The 17,929-nt window shown below is 47.6% G+C and overlaps 1 protein-coding gene across 1 annotated transcript in view; it reads left to right on the top strand.

Moving 5' to 3' along the window:
* LOC106588060 (Golgi apparatus protein 1) overlaps positions 1 to 17,929 on the top strand; it is a 54,730-nt gene that overhangs the window by 32,785 nt on the left and 4,016 nt on the right. The window contains exons 14-20 of the mRNA XM_014176726.2: positions 2,941 to 3,003; positions 3,638 to 3,751; positions 4,688 to 4,776; positions 5,902 to 6,019; positions 10,621 to 10,851; positions 13,546 to 13,669; positions 17,306 to 17,550. Coding sequence (XP_014032201.2) covers positions 2,941 to 3,003; positions 3,638 to 3,751; positions 4,688 to 4,776; positions 5,902 to 6,019; positions 10,621 to 10,851; positions 13,546 to 13,669; positions 17,306 to 17,550 — 984 coding nt within the window. The remainder of the gene's footprint in view (positions 1 to 2,940; positions 3,004 to 3,637; positions 3,752 to 4,687; positions 4,777 to 5,901; positions 6,020 to 10,620; positions 10,852 to 13,545; positions 13,670 to 17,305; positions 17,551 to 17,929) is intronic.

Raw genomic sequence — 17,929 nt, 5'->3', positions numbered from 1 at the left:
ATTAGTACTATATTATGTAGTATGAGCTATATTAGTACTATATTATATAGTATGAGCTATATTAGTACTATATTTTATAGTATGAGCTATATTAGTACTATATTATGTAGTATGAGCTATATTAGTGCTATATTATGTAGTATGAGCTATATTAGTACTATATTATATAGTATGAGTTATATTAGTATTATATAGTATGAGCTATATTAGTACTATATTATATAGTATGAGTTTTATTAGTACTATATTATATAGTATGAGTTATATTATATAGTATGAGCTATATTAGTACTATATTATGTAGTATGAGCTATATTAGTACTATATTATGTAGTATGAGCTGTATTAGTACTATATTATGTAGTATGAGCTATATTAGTACTATATTATGTAGTATGAGCTATATGAGTAATATATTTTGTAGTGTGAGTTATATTAGTACTAGATTATACAGTGCGAGTTATAGTGAGTTATATTATATAGTGTTATATTAGTACTATATTATATAGTGCTATATTAGAACTATATTATATAGTGTTATATTAATATTCTATTATTTAGTATGAGATATATTAGTACTATATTATATAGTATGAGTTATATTAGTACTATATTATATAGTGTTATATTAGTACTATATTATATAGTATGAGCTATATTATATAGTATGAGTTTTATTAGTGCTATATTAGTACTATATTATATAGTATGAGCTATATTAGTACTATATTATATAGTATGAGCTATATTAGTACTATATTATATAGTATGAGTTTTATTAGTACTATATTATATAGTATGAGTTATATTATATAGTATGAGCTATATTAGTACTATATTATATAGTATGAGTTTTATTAGTACTATATTATATAGTATGAGTTATATTATATAGTATGAGCTATATTAGTACTATATTATATAGTATGAGTTATATTAGTACTATATTATATAGTGTTATATTAGTACTATATTATATAGTATGAGTTATATTAGTACTATATTATATAGTATGAGCTATATTATATAGTATGAGTTTTATTAGTGCTATATTAGTACTATATTATATAGTATGAGCTATATTAGTACTATATTATATAGTATGAGCTATATTAGTACTATATTATATAGTATGAGTTTTATTAGTACTATATTATATAGTATGAGTTATATTATATAGTATGAGCTATATTAGTACTATATTATATAGTATGAGTTTTATTAGTACTATATTCTATAGTATGAGTTATATTATATAGTATGAGCTATATTAGTACTATATTATGTAGTATGAGCTATATTAGTACTATATTATATAGTATGAGCTATATTAGTACTATATTATATAGTATGAGCTATATTAGCGAAGGCAGTTTTTTAGAAATGTTTGCAAATATATTAAAAATAAAAATGCAGATATCTTATTTACATAAATATTCAGACCCTCAAAGCTCAGGTACATCCTGTCTCCATTGATCATCCTTGATGTTTCTACAACATGATTGGAGTCCACCTGTGGTAAATTCAATTGATTGGACATGATTTGGAAAGGCACAAACCTATTTATATAAGGTCCCACAGTTGATAGTGCATGTCAGAGCAACAACCAAGACGTGAAGTCAAAGGAATTGTCCGTAGAGCACCGAGACAAGATTGTGTTGAGGCCCAGATCTGGGGAAGGGTACCAAAACATTTCTGTAGCATTGAAGGTCCCCAAGAACACAGAGGCCTCCATCATTCTTAAATGGAAGACGTTTGGAACCACCAAGACTCTTCCTAGAGCTGGCCGCCCGGCCAAACTGAACAATCGGGGAGAAGGGCATTGAACCCGATGGTCACACTGACAGAGCTCTAGAGTTCCTCTGTGGAGATGGGAGAACCTTCCAGAAGGACAACCATCTCTGCAGCACTCCACCAATCAGGCCTTTATGGTAGAGTGGCCAGACGGAAGCCACTCTTCAGTAAAAGGCACATGACAGCCCGCTTGGAGTTTGCCAAAAGGCACCTAAAGACTAAAGACAAACAAGATTCTCTGGTCTCAATGAAACCAAGATTGAACTCTGGCCTGAACGCCAAACGTCTGGAGGAAACCTGGCACCATCCCTACGGTGAAGCATGGTGGTGGCAACATCATGCTGTGGGGATGTTTTTCAGCGGCAGGGACTGGGAGAATAGTCAGGATCGAGGGAAAGATGAACTGAGCCAAGTACAGAGAGATCCTTGATGAAAACCTGCTCCAGAGCGCTCAGGACCTCAGACTGGGGCGAAGGTTCACCTTCCAACAGGACAACGACCCTAAGCACACACCCAAGACAACGCAGGAGTGGCTTCGGGACAAGACTGAATGTCCTTGAGTGGCCGAGCCAGAGCCCGGACTTGAATCCAATCGAACATCTCTGGAGAGACCTGAAAATAGCTGTGCAGCAACGCTCCCCATCCAACCTGACAGAGCTTGAGAGGATCTGCAGAGAAGAATGGGAGAAACTCCCCAAATACAGGTGTGCCAAGCTTGTAGCGTCATACCTAAGAAGACTCAAGGCTGTAATCGCTGACAAAGGTGCTTCAGCAAAGTACTGAGTAAAGGTGCTTCAGCAAAGTACTGAGTAAAGGGTCTGAATACCTTTTTGTAAATGTCATTTTTCAGTTTTTTATTTGTAATAAATTAGCTAATGTTTGCTTTGTCATTATGGGGTATTGTGTGTGGATTGAGGGATTTTTTTCTTTTTAAATCCATTTTAGAACAAGGCTGTAACGTAACAAACTGTAAAAAGTCAATTGATCTGAATCCTTTCTTAATGCTCCGTACAGCTACGTATTTGTGTTATTTATTTTATCCAGTCTTTTTTGCTCCTCTTCACCAAGGGTGCCAGCCATTCTGTATGTGTGATGTATCTGTGTATATTAATGTCTCTGGCTGACATGGTCTCTCTGCTGTGACAGGACATCCATATTGAGGCCCTGCTGATCCGGGCCTGTCAGCCTGTCATCCAGTCCCACTGCCATGTAAGTTACAACAAACAGCTCCAGAACTCAGCTCTCTCCTCCTCTCCTCCTCCTCCTCTCCTCCTCCTCCTCTCTCCCTCTCCTCCTCCTCTCTCCTCCTCTCCCTCTCCTCCTCCTCTCTCCTCCTCCTCTCTCTCCTCCTCCTCCTCTCTCTCCTCCTCTCTCCTCCTCCTCTCTCCTCCTCCTCTCTCTCCTCCTCCTCTCTCCTCCTCCTCTCTCCTCCTCCTCTCTCCTCCTCCTCTCTCCTCCTCCTCTCTCTCTCTCTCTCTCTCTCTCTCTCTCTCTCTATCTCTCTCTCCTCTTCTCCTCTCTCTCCTCCCTCCAGGATGTATCTGATAACCAGGTGAATACAGGGGATCTGATGGAGTGTCTGGTTCAGAATAAACACATCTGTCTCCTCCTCTCTCTCCTCCTCCTCTCTCCTCATCTCTCTCTCCTCTCTCCTCTCTCTCCTCCTCTCTCCTCTCTCTCCTCCCTCCAGGATGTATCTGATAACCAGGTGAATACAGGGGATCTGATGGAGTGTCTGGTTCAGAATAAACACATCTGTCTCCTCCTCTCTCTCCTCCTCCTCTCTCCTCATCTCTCATCTCTCTCCTCCTCTCTCCTCTCCTCCTCTCTCTCCTCTCTCCAGGATGTATCTGATAGCCAGGTGGATACAGGGGATCTGATGGAGTGTCTGGTTCAGAATAAACACCAGAAGGAGATGAACAGGAAGTGCACCGTGGGAGTTACACACTTCCAGCTGGTGGGTCGCTGTCGCTATGACAACACGCAAAACTGACTCATGTTCACACAGCTGGCGGGTCGCTGTCGCTATGACAACACGGACCAAGGAGCTGTCGACCTCACTATGACCCCCCCTCCGACTGAACTGAGCGACCTGACTCACACACTCACCATCTCACACACACCACACACTCACCTCCCATAGCTGTCTGACCTGAGGTGATGTAAACTGGTAGGATGGGAGGTGCTGTAAACTGGTAGGATGGGAGGCGATGTAAACTGGTAGGATGGGAGGCGATGTAAACTGGTAGGATGGGAGGCGACGTAAACTGGTAGGATGGGAGGAGATGTAAACTGGTAGGATGGGAGGAGATGTAAACTGGTAGGATGGGAGGTGATGTAAACTGGTAGGATGGGAGGCGATGTAGAATGGGAGGCGACGTAAACTGGTAGGATGGGAGGCGATGTAGGATGGGAGGAGATGTAAACTGGTAGGATGGGAGGAGATGTAAACTGGTAGGATGGGAGGAGATGTAAACTGGTAGGATGGGAGGAGATGTAAACTGGTAGGATGGGAGGAGATGTAAACTGGTAGGATGGGAGGAGATGTAAACTGGTAGGATGGGAGGAGGTGTAAACCGGTAGGATGGGAGGAGATGTAAACCGGTAGGATGGGAGGAGATGTAAACCGGTAGGATGGGAGGAGATGTAAACCGGTAGGATGGGAGGAGGTGTAAACCGGTAGGATGGGAGGTTAATGTGTATCTGTATTTGACAACCGGCCGTTGTAGATAATCAACCCAGACTGACTCCATCTCCTCCTCCTCCTCCTCCATCTCCTCTTCCTCCTCCTCTTCTTCCTCCTCCATCTCCTCCTCTTCTTCCTCCTCCATCTCCTCCTCTTCTTCCTCCTCCATCTCCTCTTCCTCCTCCATCTCCTCCTCCTCATCCTCAGATCCAGATGAAGGACTTTCGTTTCTCCTACAAGTTCAAGATGGCGTGTAAAGAGGACGTGCTCAAGCTCTGCCCCAACATCAAGAAGAAGTGAGTCACAACCAGTCCCAATGGCTCCCTATTCCCTATATAGTGCACTACTTATGACCAGTCCCAATGGCTCCCTATTCCCTATATAGTGCACTGCTTATGACCAGTCCCAATGGCTCCCTATTCCCTATATAGTGCTCTACTTATGACCAGTCCCAATGGCTCCCTATTCCCTATATAGTGCACTACTTATGACCAGTCCCAATGGCTCCCTATTCCCTATATAGTGCACTACTTATGACCAGTCCCAATGGCTCCCTATTCCCTATATAGTGCACTGCTTATGACCAGTCCCAATGGCTCCCTATTCCCTATATAGTGCACTACTTATGACCAGTCCCAATGGCTCCCTATTCCCTATATAGTGCACTACTTATGACCCGTCCCAATGGCTCCCTATTCCCTATTTAGTGCACTACTTATGACCAGTCCCAATGGCTCCCTATTCCCTATATAGAGCACTACTTATGACCAGTCCCAATGGCTCCCTATTCCCTATATAGTGCACTGCTTATGACCAGTCCCAATGGCTCCCTATTCCCTATATAGTGCACTACTTATGACCAGTCCTATTACTTTTCATTGGTTGGATCTTCCACTTAGTCATTCAACCTCCCTCTGTCTCTCTGTCTCAGTACCACAGTGTTCTTACTAATTCACCCTGTCTCTCTCTTCTCTGTCTCTCTCTTCTCTGTCTGCCTCTCTCTTCTCTGTCTCTCTCTTCCTGTCTGTCTGTCTCTCTCTTCTCTGTCTGTCTCTCTCTCTCTGTCTGTCTCTCTCTTCTCTGTCTGTCTCTCTCTTCTCTGTCTGTCTCTCTCTTCTCTGTCTGTCTCTCTCTTCTCTGTCTGTCTCTCTCTTCTCTGTCTGTCTCTCTCTTCTCTGTCTGTCTCTTCTCTGTCTGTCCCTCTCTTCTCTGTCTCTCTCTCTAGTAGTGATCTGTCTCTCTGTCCCCCAGGGTGGAGGTAGTGATCTGTCTCTCTGTCCCCCAGGGTGGACGTAGTGATCTGTCTCTCTGTCCCCCAGGGTGGATGTAGTGATCTGTCTCTCTGTCCCCCAGGGTGGATGTAGTGATCTGTCTCTCTGTCCCCCAGGGTGGATGTAGTGATCTGTCTCTCTGTCCCCCAGGGTGGACGTAGTGATCTGTCTCAGTTCCACGGTGAGGAACGACACTCTGCAGGACGTCAAGGAGCAGCGGGTTTCTCTCAAGTGTCGGAAACAACTCAGAGTAGAGGAGCTGGAGATGGTGAGTTACTCCTCTGTTACAACTCAGAGTAGAGGAGCTGGAGATGGTGAGTTACTCCTCAGAGTAGAGGAGCTGGAGATGGTGAGTTACTCCTCAGAGTAGAGGAGCTGGAGATGGTGAGTTACTCCTCAGAGTAGAGGAGCTGGAGATGGTGAGTTACTCCTCAGAGTAGAGGAGCTGGAGATGGTGAGTTACTCCTCAGAGTAGAGGAGCTGGAGATGGTGAGTTACTCCTCAGAGTAGAGGAGCTGGAGATGGTGAGTTACTCCTCAGAGTAGAGGAGCTGGAGATGGTGAGTTACTCCTCAGAGTAGAGGAGCTGGAGATGGGAGAGTTACTCCTCTGTTACAACTCAGAGTAGAGGAGCTGGAGATGGTGAGTTACTCCTCAGAGTAGAGGAGCTGGAGATGGTGAGTTACTCCTCAGAGTAGAGGAGCTGGAGATGGTGAGTTACTCCTCAGAGTAGAGGAGCTGGAGATGGGAGAGTTACTCCTCTGTTACTCCTCAGAGTAGAGGAGCTGGAGATGGGAGAGTTACTCCTCAGAGTAGAGGAGCTGGAGATGGGAGAGTTACTCCTCAGAGTAGAGGAGCTGGAGATGGGAGAGTTACTCCTCAGAGTAGAGGAGCTGGAGATGGTGAGTTACTCCTCAGAGTAGAGGAGCTGGAGATGGGAGAGTTACTCCTCAGAGTAGAGGAGCTGGAGATGGTGAGTTACTCCTCAGAGTAGAGGATCTGGAGATGGGAGAGTTACTCCTCTGTTACAACTCAGAGTAGAGGAGCTGGAGATGGGAGAGTTACTCCTCAGAGTAGAGGAGCTGGAGATGGGAGAGTTACTCCTCAGAGTAGAGGATCTGGAGATGGTGAGTTACTCCTCAGAGTAGAGGATCTGGAGATGGGAGAGTTACTCCTCTGTTACAACTCAGAGTAGAGGATCTGGAGATGGTGAGTTACTCCTCTGTTACTCCTCAGAGTAGAGGAGCTGGAGATGGGAGAGTTACTCCTCAGAGTAGAGGAGCTGGAGATGGTGAGTTACTCCTCAGAGTAGAGGAGCTGGAGATGGTGAGTTACTCCTCAGAGTAGAGGAGCTGGAGATGGTGAGTTACTCCTCAGAGTAGAGGAGCTGGAGATGGTGAGTTACTCCTCAAAGTAGAGGATCTGGAGATGGTGAGTTACTCCTCAGAGTAGAGGAGCTGGAGATGGTGAGTTACTCCTCAGAGTAGAGGAGCTGGAGATGGTGAGTTACTCCTCTGTTACTCCTCAGAGTAGAGGAGCTGGAGATGGTGAGTTACTCCTCAGAGTAGAGGAGCTGGAGATGGTGAGTTACTCCTCTGTTACTCCTCAGAGTAGAGGATCTGGAGATGGTGAGTTACTCCTCTGTTACTCCTCAGAGTAGAGGAGCTGGAGATGGTGAGTTACTCCTCAGAGTAGAGGAGCTGGAGATGGTGAGTTACTCCTCAGAGTAGAGGAGCTGGAGATGGTGAGTTACTCCTCAGAGTAGAGGAGCTGGAGATGGGAGAGTTACTCCTCTGTTACAACTCAGAGTAGAGGAGCTGGAGATGGTGAGTTACTCCTCAGAGTAGAGGAGCTGGAGATGGGAGAGTTACTCCTCAGAGTAGAGGAGCTGGAGATGGTGAGTTACTCCTCAGAGTAGAGGAGCTGGAGATGGTGAGTTACTCCTCAGAGTAGAGGAGCTGGAGATGGGAGAGTTACTCCTCTGTTACTCCTCAGAGTAGAGGAGCTGGAGATGGGAGAGTTACTCCTCAGAGTAGAGGAGCTGGAGATGGGAGAGTTACTCCTCAGAGTAGAGGAGCTGGAGATGGGAGAGTTACTCCTCAGAGTAGAGGAGCTGGAGATGGTGAGTTACTCCTCAGAGTAGAGGAGCTGGAGATGGGAGAGTTACTCCTCAGAGTAGAGGAGCTGGAGATGGTGAGTTACTCCTCAGAGTAGAGGATCTGGAGATGGGAGAGTTACTCCTCTGTTACAACTCAGAGTAGAGGAGCTGGAGATGGTGAGTTACTCCTCTGTTACTCCTCAGAGTAGAGGAGCTGGAGATGGGAGAGTTACTCCTCAGAGTAGAGGAGCTGGAGATGGGAGAGTTACTCCTCAGAGTAGAGGATCTGGAGATGGTGAGTTACTCCTCAGAGTAGAGGATCTGGAGATGGGAGAGTTACTCCTCTGTTACAACTCAGAGTAGAGGATCTGGAGATGGTGAGTTACTCCTCTGTTACTCCTCAGAGTAGAGGAGCTGGAGATGGGAGAGTTACTCCTCAGAGTAGAGGAGCTGGAGATGGTGAGTTACTCCTCAGAGTAGAGGAGCTGGAGATGGTGAGTTACTCCTCAGAGTAGAGGAGCTGGAGATGGTGAGTTACTCCTCAGAGTAGAGGAGCTGGAGATGGTGAGTTACTCCTCAGAGTAGAGGATCTGGAGATGGTGAGTTACTCCTCAGAGTAGAGGAGCTGGAGATGGTGAGTTACTCCTCAGAGTAGAGGAGCTGGAGATGGTGAGTTACTCCTCTGTTACTCCTCAGAGTAGAGGAGCTGGAGATGGTGAGTTACTCCTCAGAGTAGAGGAGCTGGAGATGGTGAGTTACTCCTCTGTTACTCCTCAGAGTAGAGGAGCTGGAGATGGTGAGTTACTCCTCAGAGTAGAGGAGCTGGAGATGGTGAGTTACTCCTCTGTTACTCCTCAGAGTAGAGGATCTGGAGATGGGAGAGTTACTCCTCAGAGTAGAGGAGCTGGAGATGGTGAGTTACTCCTCAGAGTAGAGGAGCTGGAGATGGTGAGTTACTCCTCTGTTACTCCTCAGAGTAGAGGATCTGGAGATGGGAGAGTTACTCCTCAGAGTAGAGGAGCTGGAGATGGTGAGTTACTCCTCAGAGTAGAGGAGCTGGAGATGGTGAGTTACTCCTCTGTTACTCCTCAGAGTAGAGGATCTGGAGATGGGAGAGTTACTCCTCAGAGTAGAGGAGCTGGAGATGGTGAGTTACTCCTCAGAGTAGAGGAGCTGGAGATGGTGAGTTACTCCTCAGAGTAGAGGAGCTGGAGATGGTGAGTTACTCCTCAGAGTAGAGGAGCTGGAGATGGTGAGTTACTCCTCAGAGTAGAGGAGCTGGAGATGGTGAGTTACTCCTCAGAGTAGAGGATCTGGAGATGGTGAGTTACTCCTCTTGCTTTTATTTGTTTACCTGCTGTTGGTGGTTCGATACAGCCCTGGTCAGCTACACTTAGACCTGTGGAGTCCTCATGTGGCCTGACCAAGCTCTTGGACAGTCTTTACCTCAGTCTTTTAATACAGTCTTTTCATTTGTCTTTTCATTTGTCAGCTCAAGCCATCTCTGATGACGATACTGCCAGGTTAGCTGCAGGGAACTAGAGTGGAGACCATACTGCCAGGTTAGCTGCAGGGAACTAGAGTGGAGACCATACTGCCAGGTTAGCTGCAGGGAACTAGAGTGGAGAACGTACTGCCAGCTTAGCTGCAGGGAACTAGAGTGGAGACCGTACTGCCAGGTTAGCTGCAGGGAACTAGAGTGGAGACCGTACTGCCAGGTTAGCTGCAGGGAACTAGAGTGGAGACCGTACTGCCAGGTTAGCTGCAGGGAACTAGAGTGGAGACCGTACTGCCAGGTTAGCCGCAGGGAACTAGAGTGGAGACCATACTGCCAGGTTAGCCTCAGGGAACTAGAGTGGAGACCATACTGCCAGGTTAGCTGCAGGGAACTAGAGTGGAGACCATACTGCCAGCTTAGCTGCAGGGAACTAGAGTGGAGACCATACTGCCAGGTTAGCTGCAGGGAACTAGAGTGGAGAACGTACTGCCAGGTTAGCTGCAGGGAACTAGAGTGGAGACCGTACTGCCAGGTTAGCCGCAGGGAACTAGAGTGGAGACCGTACTGCCAGGTTAGCTGCAGGGAACTAGAGTGGAGACCGTACTGCCAGGTTAGCTGCAGGGAACTAGAGTGGAGACCACTAAAACACAGCATTAGTAGGACAGACATGTCGTCTGATTTGTTAAATATTAATTGTCAAATTAGGTAAATACTTCATTTTTCTATTCTCCTTTCTCTCTCCTTTCTCTCTCCTTCTCCTCTCCTTTCTCTCTCCTCCTCTCCTCCTCCTCTCCTCTCTCCTTCTCCTCTCCTTTCTCTCTCCTTTCTCTCTCCTCCTCCGCTCCTCTCTCTCCTCCTCTCCCTCCTTCCCCTCCTTCTCTCCTCCTCCGCTCCTTCTCTCATTTCTCTCTCCTCTCTCCTCTCCTTTCTCCTCCTCTCCTCTCCCCTCCTCTCTCTCCCCTCCTCTCTCTCCTCTTCCCTCCTCTCTCTCCCCTCCTCTCTCTCCCCTCCTCTCTCTCCCCTCCTCTCTCTCCTCTCCTCCTCCTCTCCTCTCTCCTTCTCCTCTCCTTTCTCTCTCCTCCTCCGCTCCTCTCTCTCCTCCTCTCCCTCCTTCCCCTCCTTCTCTCCTCCTCCGCTCCTTCTCTCATTTCTCTCTCCTCTCTCCTCTCCTTTCTTCTCCTCTCTCTCCCCTCCTCTCTCTCCTCTCCTCTCCTCTCCTCTCCTCTCCTCTCCTCTCCTCTCCTCTCCTCTCCTCTCCTCTCCCCTCTCTGCAGTCAGAGGACATCCGTCTGGAGCCTGAGTTCTATGAGGAGTGTAAGAGCGACATCGGGAGGCTCTGCCCCAGCGTGGCGTTTGGTAACGCTCAGATGATGGAGTGTTTAAAGGAGAGGAAGAAGCAGCTGTCTCAGCAGTGTCACCAGAGGGTGTTCAAACTACAGGAAGGAGAGATGATGGATCCGGAACTGGACTACCAACTCACGAGGGTCTGCAAGCAGATGATTAAGGTGAGGGGGGGGGCGGGCGCGGCCGTGGGACTGGTGAGGGGGGGGACTGTGGTGAGGGGGCAGCAAGGCCGTGGGACTGGTGAGGGGGGGGACTGTGGGGGGGCACGGCCGTGGGACTGTGGTGAGGGGGGGCACGGCCGTGGGACTGTGGTGAGGGGGGCACGGCCGTGGGACTGTGGTGAGGGGGGCTGTGGTGGGGGGGGCACGGCTGTGGGACTGTGGTGAGGGGAGGGCTGTGGTGAGGAGGGGGGCACGGCCGTGGGACTGTGGTGAGGGGGGGGGGACGCGGCCGTGAGACTGTGGTGAGGACTGTGGTGGTGGGGGGGGCCGCCGTGGGACTGTGGTGGTGGGGGGGGCCGCCGTGGGACTGTGGTGAGGAGGGGGCCGCCGTGGGACTGTGGTGAGGAGGGGGGGCATCTGTACGGAAGAAGAACATCTTAACCTCTATGAGCCATTTTAAAGACAAGACTCTCGTTAATCTAACCACACTGTCCGATTTCAAAAAGGCTTTACAACGAAAGCAAAACATTAGATTATGTCAGCAGAGAACCCAGCCAGAAATAATCAGACACCCATTTTTCAAGCTAGCATATAATGTCACATAAACCCAAACCACAGCTAAATGTAGCTCTAACCTTTGATGATCTTCATCAGATGACAACCCTAGGACATTATGTTATACAATACATGCATGTTTTGTTCAATCAAGTTCATATTTATATCAAAAACCAGCTTTTTACATTAGCATGTGACTAGCATGTGACTAGCATTCCGACCGAACACTGCCTGTGAATTTACTAAATTACTCACAATAAACGTTCACAAAAAACATAACAATTATTTTAAGAATTATAGATACAGAACTCCTCTATGCACTCGATATGTCCGATTTTAAAATAGCTTTTCGGTGAAAACACATTTTGCAATATTCTAAGTAGATAGCCCGGCATCACAGGGCTAGCTATTTAGACACCCAGCAAGTTTAGCACTCACCAAAGTCAGATTTACTATAAGAAAAATGTTATTACCTTTGCTGTTCTTCGTCAGAATGCACTCCCAGGACTTCTACTTCAATAACAAATGTTGGTTTGGTCCCAAATAATCCATTGTTATATCCAAATAGCGGCGTTTTGTTCGTGCGTTCAAGACACTATCCGAAAGGGTAAATAAGGGTGACGAGCATGGCGCATTTCGTGACAAAAAATGTCTAAATATTCCATTACCGTACTTCGAAGCATGTCAACCGCTGTTTAAAATCAATTTTTATGCCATTTTTCTCGTAAAAAAGCGATAATATTCCGACCGGGAAAGCGTGTATACGTACAAAGAGAGAGAAAATAAAAACATCTCGTGCCCTCGTGCACGTGCCTGAGTCTCAGAGTACTCTGACCAGCCACTATCCAAATGCGATAATGTGTTTCAGCCTGGGGCTGCCTCTATCGTTCAGCTTTTTCCCGGGTTCTGAGAGCCTATGGGAGCCGTAGGAAGTGTCACGTTACAGCAAAGATCCTCAGTCTTCAATAAAAAGAGCCAAGATGAACAACAAATTGTCAGACAGGGCACTTCCTGCATGGAATCTTCTCAGGTTTTGGCCTGCCATATGAGTTCTGTTATACTCACAGACACCATTCAAACAGTTTTAGAAACTTTAGGGTGTTTTCTATCCAGAGCCAATAATTATATGCATATTCTAGTTACTGGGCAGGAGTAGTAACCAGATTAAATCGGGTACGTTTTTTTTATCCGGCCGTGCAAATACTGCCCCCTATCCCTAACAGGTTTTAGAAAATATTCTAGGCCTGTTCCCTCTACCTACCTTTAACATGTCTGTCTGGCCCTCCTGTCCTCTCTCTCTCTCTCTCTCTCTCTGTCTCTCTCTCTCTCTGTCTCTCTCTCTCTCTGTCCCTCCTGTCCTCTCTCTGTCCCTCCTGTCCTCTCTCTGTCCCTCCTGTCCTCTCTCTGTCTCTCTCTCTCTCTCTGTCCCTCCTGTCCTCTCTCTGTCCCTCCTGTCCTCTCTCTGTCCCTCCTGTCCTCTCTCTGTCCCTCCTGTCCTCTCTCTGTCCCTCCTGTCCTCTCTCTCTGTCCCTCCTGTCCTCTCTCTGTCCCTCCTGTCCTCTCTCTGTCCCTCCTGTCCTCTCTCTCTGTCCCTCCTGTCCTCTCTCTGTGTTCTCCTGTCCTCTCTCTCTGTGTTCTCCTGTCCTCTCTCTCTCTCCCTCCTGTCCTCTCTCTCTCCCCTCCTGTCCTCTCTCTCTGTCCCTCCTGTCCTCTCTCTCTGTCCCTCCTGTCCTCTCTCTCTGTCCCTCCTGTCCTCTCTCTCTGTCCCTCCTGTCCTCTCTCTCTGTCCCTCCTGTCCTCTCTCTCTGTCCCTCCTGTCCTCTCTCTCTGTCCCTCCTGTCCTCTCTCTCTGTCCCTCCTGTCCTCTCTCTCTGTCCCTCCTGTCCTCTCTCTGTGTTCTCCTGTCCTCTCTCTGTGTTCTCCTGTCCTCTCTCTGTGTTCTCCTGTCCTCTCTCTCTGTCCCTCCTGTCCTCTCTCTCTGTCCCTCCTGTCCTCTCTCTCTGTCCCTCCTGTCCTCTCTCTCTGTCCCTCCTGTCCTCTCTCTCTGTCCCTCCTGTCCTCTCTCTCTGTCCCTCCTGTCCTCTCTCTCTGTCCCTCCTGTCCTCTCTCTCTGTCCCTCCTGTCCCCTCTCTCTGTCAGCGGTTCTGTACGGATGCGGATGCTAAGAACCTGCTGCAGTGTCTGAAACAGAACAAGAACTCTGAACTGATGGACCCCAAGTGTAAACAGATGATCACCAAGAGACAGATCACACAGAACACAGGTAACACCTTCACAGAACACAGGTAACACCTTCACAGAACACAGGTAACACACCTTCACAGAACACAGGTAACACCTTCACAGAACACAGGTAACACCTTCACAGAACACAGGTAACACACCTTCACAGAACACAGGTAAAACACCTTCACAGAACACAGGTAACACCTTCACAGAACACAGGTAACACACCTTCACAGAACACAGGTAACACACCTTCACAGAACACAGGTAACACACCTTCACAGAACACAGGTAACACACCTTCACAGAACACAGGTAACACACCTTCACAGAACACAGGTAACACCTTCACAGAACACAGGTAACACACCTTCACAGAACACAGGTAACACACCTTCACAGAACACAGGTAACACACCTTCACAGAACACAGGTAACACACCTTCACAGAACACAGGTAACACCTTCACAGAACACAGGTAACACCTTCACAGAACACAGGTAACACACCTTCACAGAGAACACAGGTAACACACCTTCACAGAGAACACAGGTAACACACCTTCACAGAGAACACAGGTAACACACCTTCACAGAGAACACAGGTAACACACCTTCACAGAGAACACAGGTAACACACCTTCACAGAGAACACAGGTAACACACCTTCACAGAACACAGGTAACACACCTTCACAGAACACAGGTAACACACCTTCACAGAGAACACAGGTAACACACCTTCACAGAGAACACAGGTAACACACCTTCACAGAGAACACAGGTAACACACCTTCACAGAGAACACAGGTAACACACCTTCACAGAGAACACAGGTAACACACCTTCACAGAGAACACAGGTAACACACCTTCACAGAGAACCCAGGTAACACACCTTCACAGAGAACCCAGGTAACACTGCCTTCACAGAGAACCCAGGTAACACGCCTTCACAGAGAACCCAGGTAACACACCTTCACAGAGAACACAGGTAACACCGCCTTCACAGAGAACCCAGGTAACACCGCCTTCACAGAGAACCCAGGTAACACCGCCTTCACAGAGAACCCAGGTAACACCGCCTTCACAGAGAACACAGGTAACACTGCCTTCACAGAGAACACAGGTAACACCCTCACAGAACACAGGTAACACCCTCACACAGAACACAGGTAACACCCTCACACAGAACACAGGTAACACACCTTCACAGAACACAGGTAACACCTTCACAGAGAACACAGGTAACACCTTCACAGAGAACACAGGTAACACCTTCACAGAGAACACAGGTAACACCCTCACAGAACACAGGTAACACCCTCACACAGAACACAGGTAACACCCTCACACAGAACACAGGTAACACCCTCACACAGAACACAGGTAACACACCTTCACAGAGAACACGGGTAACACACCTTCACAGAGAACACAGGTAACACACCTTCACAGAGAACACAGGTAACACCCTCACAGAACAGGTAACACCCTCACAGAACACAGGTAACACCCTCACACAGAACACAGGTAACACCCTCACACAGAACACAGGTAACACCCTCACACAGAACACAGGTAACACCCTCACACAGAACACAGGTAACACACCTTCACAGAACACAGGTAACACCTTCACAGAGAACACAGGTAACACCTTCACAGAGAACACAGGTAACACCCTCACAGAACACAGGTAACACCCTCACACAGAACACAGGTAACACCCTCACACAGAACACAGGTAACACCCTCACAGAACCCAGGTAACACCCTCACAGAACCCAGGTAACACCCTCACAGAACCCAGGTAACACCCTCACAGAACCCAGGTAACACCCTCACAGAACCCAGGTAACACCCTCACAGAACCCAGGTAACACCCTCACAGAACCCAGGTAACACCGCCTTCACAGAGAACCCAGGTAACACCGCCTTCACAGAGAACCCAGGTAACACCGCCTTCACAGAGAACCCAGGTAACACCGCCTTCACAGAGAACCCAGGTAACACTGCCTTCACAGAGAACCCAGGTAACACCGCCTTCACAGAGAACCCAGGTAACATTGCCTTCACAGAGAACCCAGGTAACACCGATTTCACAGAGAACACAGGTAACACACCTAGATGGGATTCACCTGTTACCTCTAATAGATGGGATCACCTGTTACCTCTAATAGATGGGATCACCTGTTACCTCTAATAGATGGGATCACCTGTTACCTCTAATAGATGGGATCACCTGTTACCTCTAATAGATGGGATCACCTGTTACCTCTAATAGATGGGATCACCTGTTACCTCTAATAGATGGGATCACCTGTTACCTCTAATAGATGGGATCACCTGTTACCTCTAATAGATGGGATCACCTGTTACCTCTAATAGATGGGATCACCTGTTACCTCTAATAGATGGGATCACCTGTTACCTCTAATAGATGGGATCTTCTTCTCCAATGAGTTTTGAGAAGCAGGCGAGGAAAGAGGATGCTAGGAATGGAGAGACATGACATGGGCTCTGACCCAATTCCCTGTAGACCCGTATCTCTGATATCTCTGTAGACCCGTATCTCTGTAGACCCGTATCTCTGATATCTCTGTAGACCCGTATCTCTGTAGACCCGTATCTCTGATATCTCTGTAGACCCGTATCTCTGTAGACCCGTATCTCTGATATCTCTGTAGACCCGTATCTCTGATATCTCTGTAGACCCGTATCTCTGTAGACCCGTATCTCTGGTATCTCTGTAGACCCATATCTCTGTAGACCCGTATCTCTGGTATCTCTGTAGACCCGTATCTCTGTAGACCCATATCTCTGGTATCTCTGTAGACCCATATCTCTGTAGACCCGTATCTCTGGTATCTCTGTAGACCCATATCTCTGATATCTCTGTAGACCCATATCTCTGGTATCTCTGTAGACCCGTATCTCTGTAGACCCGTATCTCTGGTATCTCTGTAGACCCGTATCTCTGTAGACCCGTATCTCTGGTATCTCTGTAGACCCATATCTCTGATATCTCTGTAGACCCATATCTCTGGTATCTCTGTAGACCCGTATCTCTGTAGACCCGTATCTCTGATATCTCTGTAGACCCGTATCTCTGTAGACCCGTATCTCTGATATCTCTGTAGACCCGTATCTCTGATATCTCTGTAGACCCGTATCTCTGTAGACCCGTATCTCTGGTATCTCTGTAGACCCATATCTCTGTAGACCCGTATCTCTGGTATCTCTGTAGACCCGTATCTCTGTAGACCCATATCTCTGGTATCTCTGTAGACCCATATCTCTGTAGACCCGTATCTCTGGTATCTCTGTAGACCCATATCTCTGATATCTCTGTAGACCCATATCTCTGGTATCTCTGTAGACCCGTATCTCTGTAGACCCGTATCTCTGGTATCTCTGTAGACCCGTATCTCTGTAGACCCGTATCTCTGGTATCTCTGTAGACCCATATCTCTGATATCTCTGTAGACCCATATCTCTGGTATCTCTGTAGACCCGTATCTCTGTAGACCCGTATCTCTGATATCTCTGTAGACCCGTATCTCTGTAGACCCGTATCTCTGTAGACCCGTATCTCTGATATCTCTGTAGACCCGTATCTCTGGTATCTCTGTAGACCCAAATCTCCATCTCTGGTATCTACCTCCCTCTCAGACTACAGGTTGAACCCAATATTGAGGAAGGCCTGTAAGGCAGACATCCCTAAATTCTGTCAGCCAATCCTGAACAAGGCCAGTGATGACAGTGAACTGGAGGGCCAGGTGATTGGTTGCCTGAAGCTGAAATACGCCGACCAGCGTCTCTCTCCAGACTGCGAGGACCAGATCAGAGTGATCCTTCAGGAGTCGGCGCTGGACTACAGGCTGGACCCGCAGCTGCAGATCCACTGTGCCGATGAGGTGAGGAATCAAACTGTTAATATGTATAACACCATTTACCCTGTCCTGAAGAGACCTGTCCCTCCTGAGGACCAGGCCAGACTGCTGTCCCTCCTGAGGACCAGGCCAGACTGCTGTCCCTCCTGAGGACCAGGCCAGACTGCTGTCCCTCCTGAGGACCAGGCCAGACTGCTGTCCCTCCTGAGGACCAGGCCAGACTGCTGTCCCTCCTGAGGACCAGGCCAGACTGCTGTCCCTGAGAGATGGTTGCTGCCAGACTGCTGCATGTTCCATGTTGATAGAAGGTTTTAGAAATTCCATCTGAGAGCCTCAACTAGAGAAGTGACATGCTCTCTCCCTTCTTCCTCTCGGTCTTCCTCTCTCTCTCTCCCTCCCTCTC

Source organism: Salmo salar, chromosome ssa26 (assembly GCF_905237065.1).
Source record: "Salmo salar chromosome ssa26, Ssal_v3.1, whole genome shotgun sequence".
Taxonomy (NCBI): Eukaryota; Metazoa; Chordata; class Actinopteri; order Salmoniformes; family Salmonidae; genus Salmo; species Salmo salar.
This window is presented reverse-complemented; position numbering and strand designations above follow the sequence as displayed.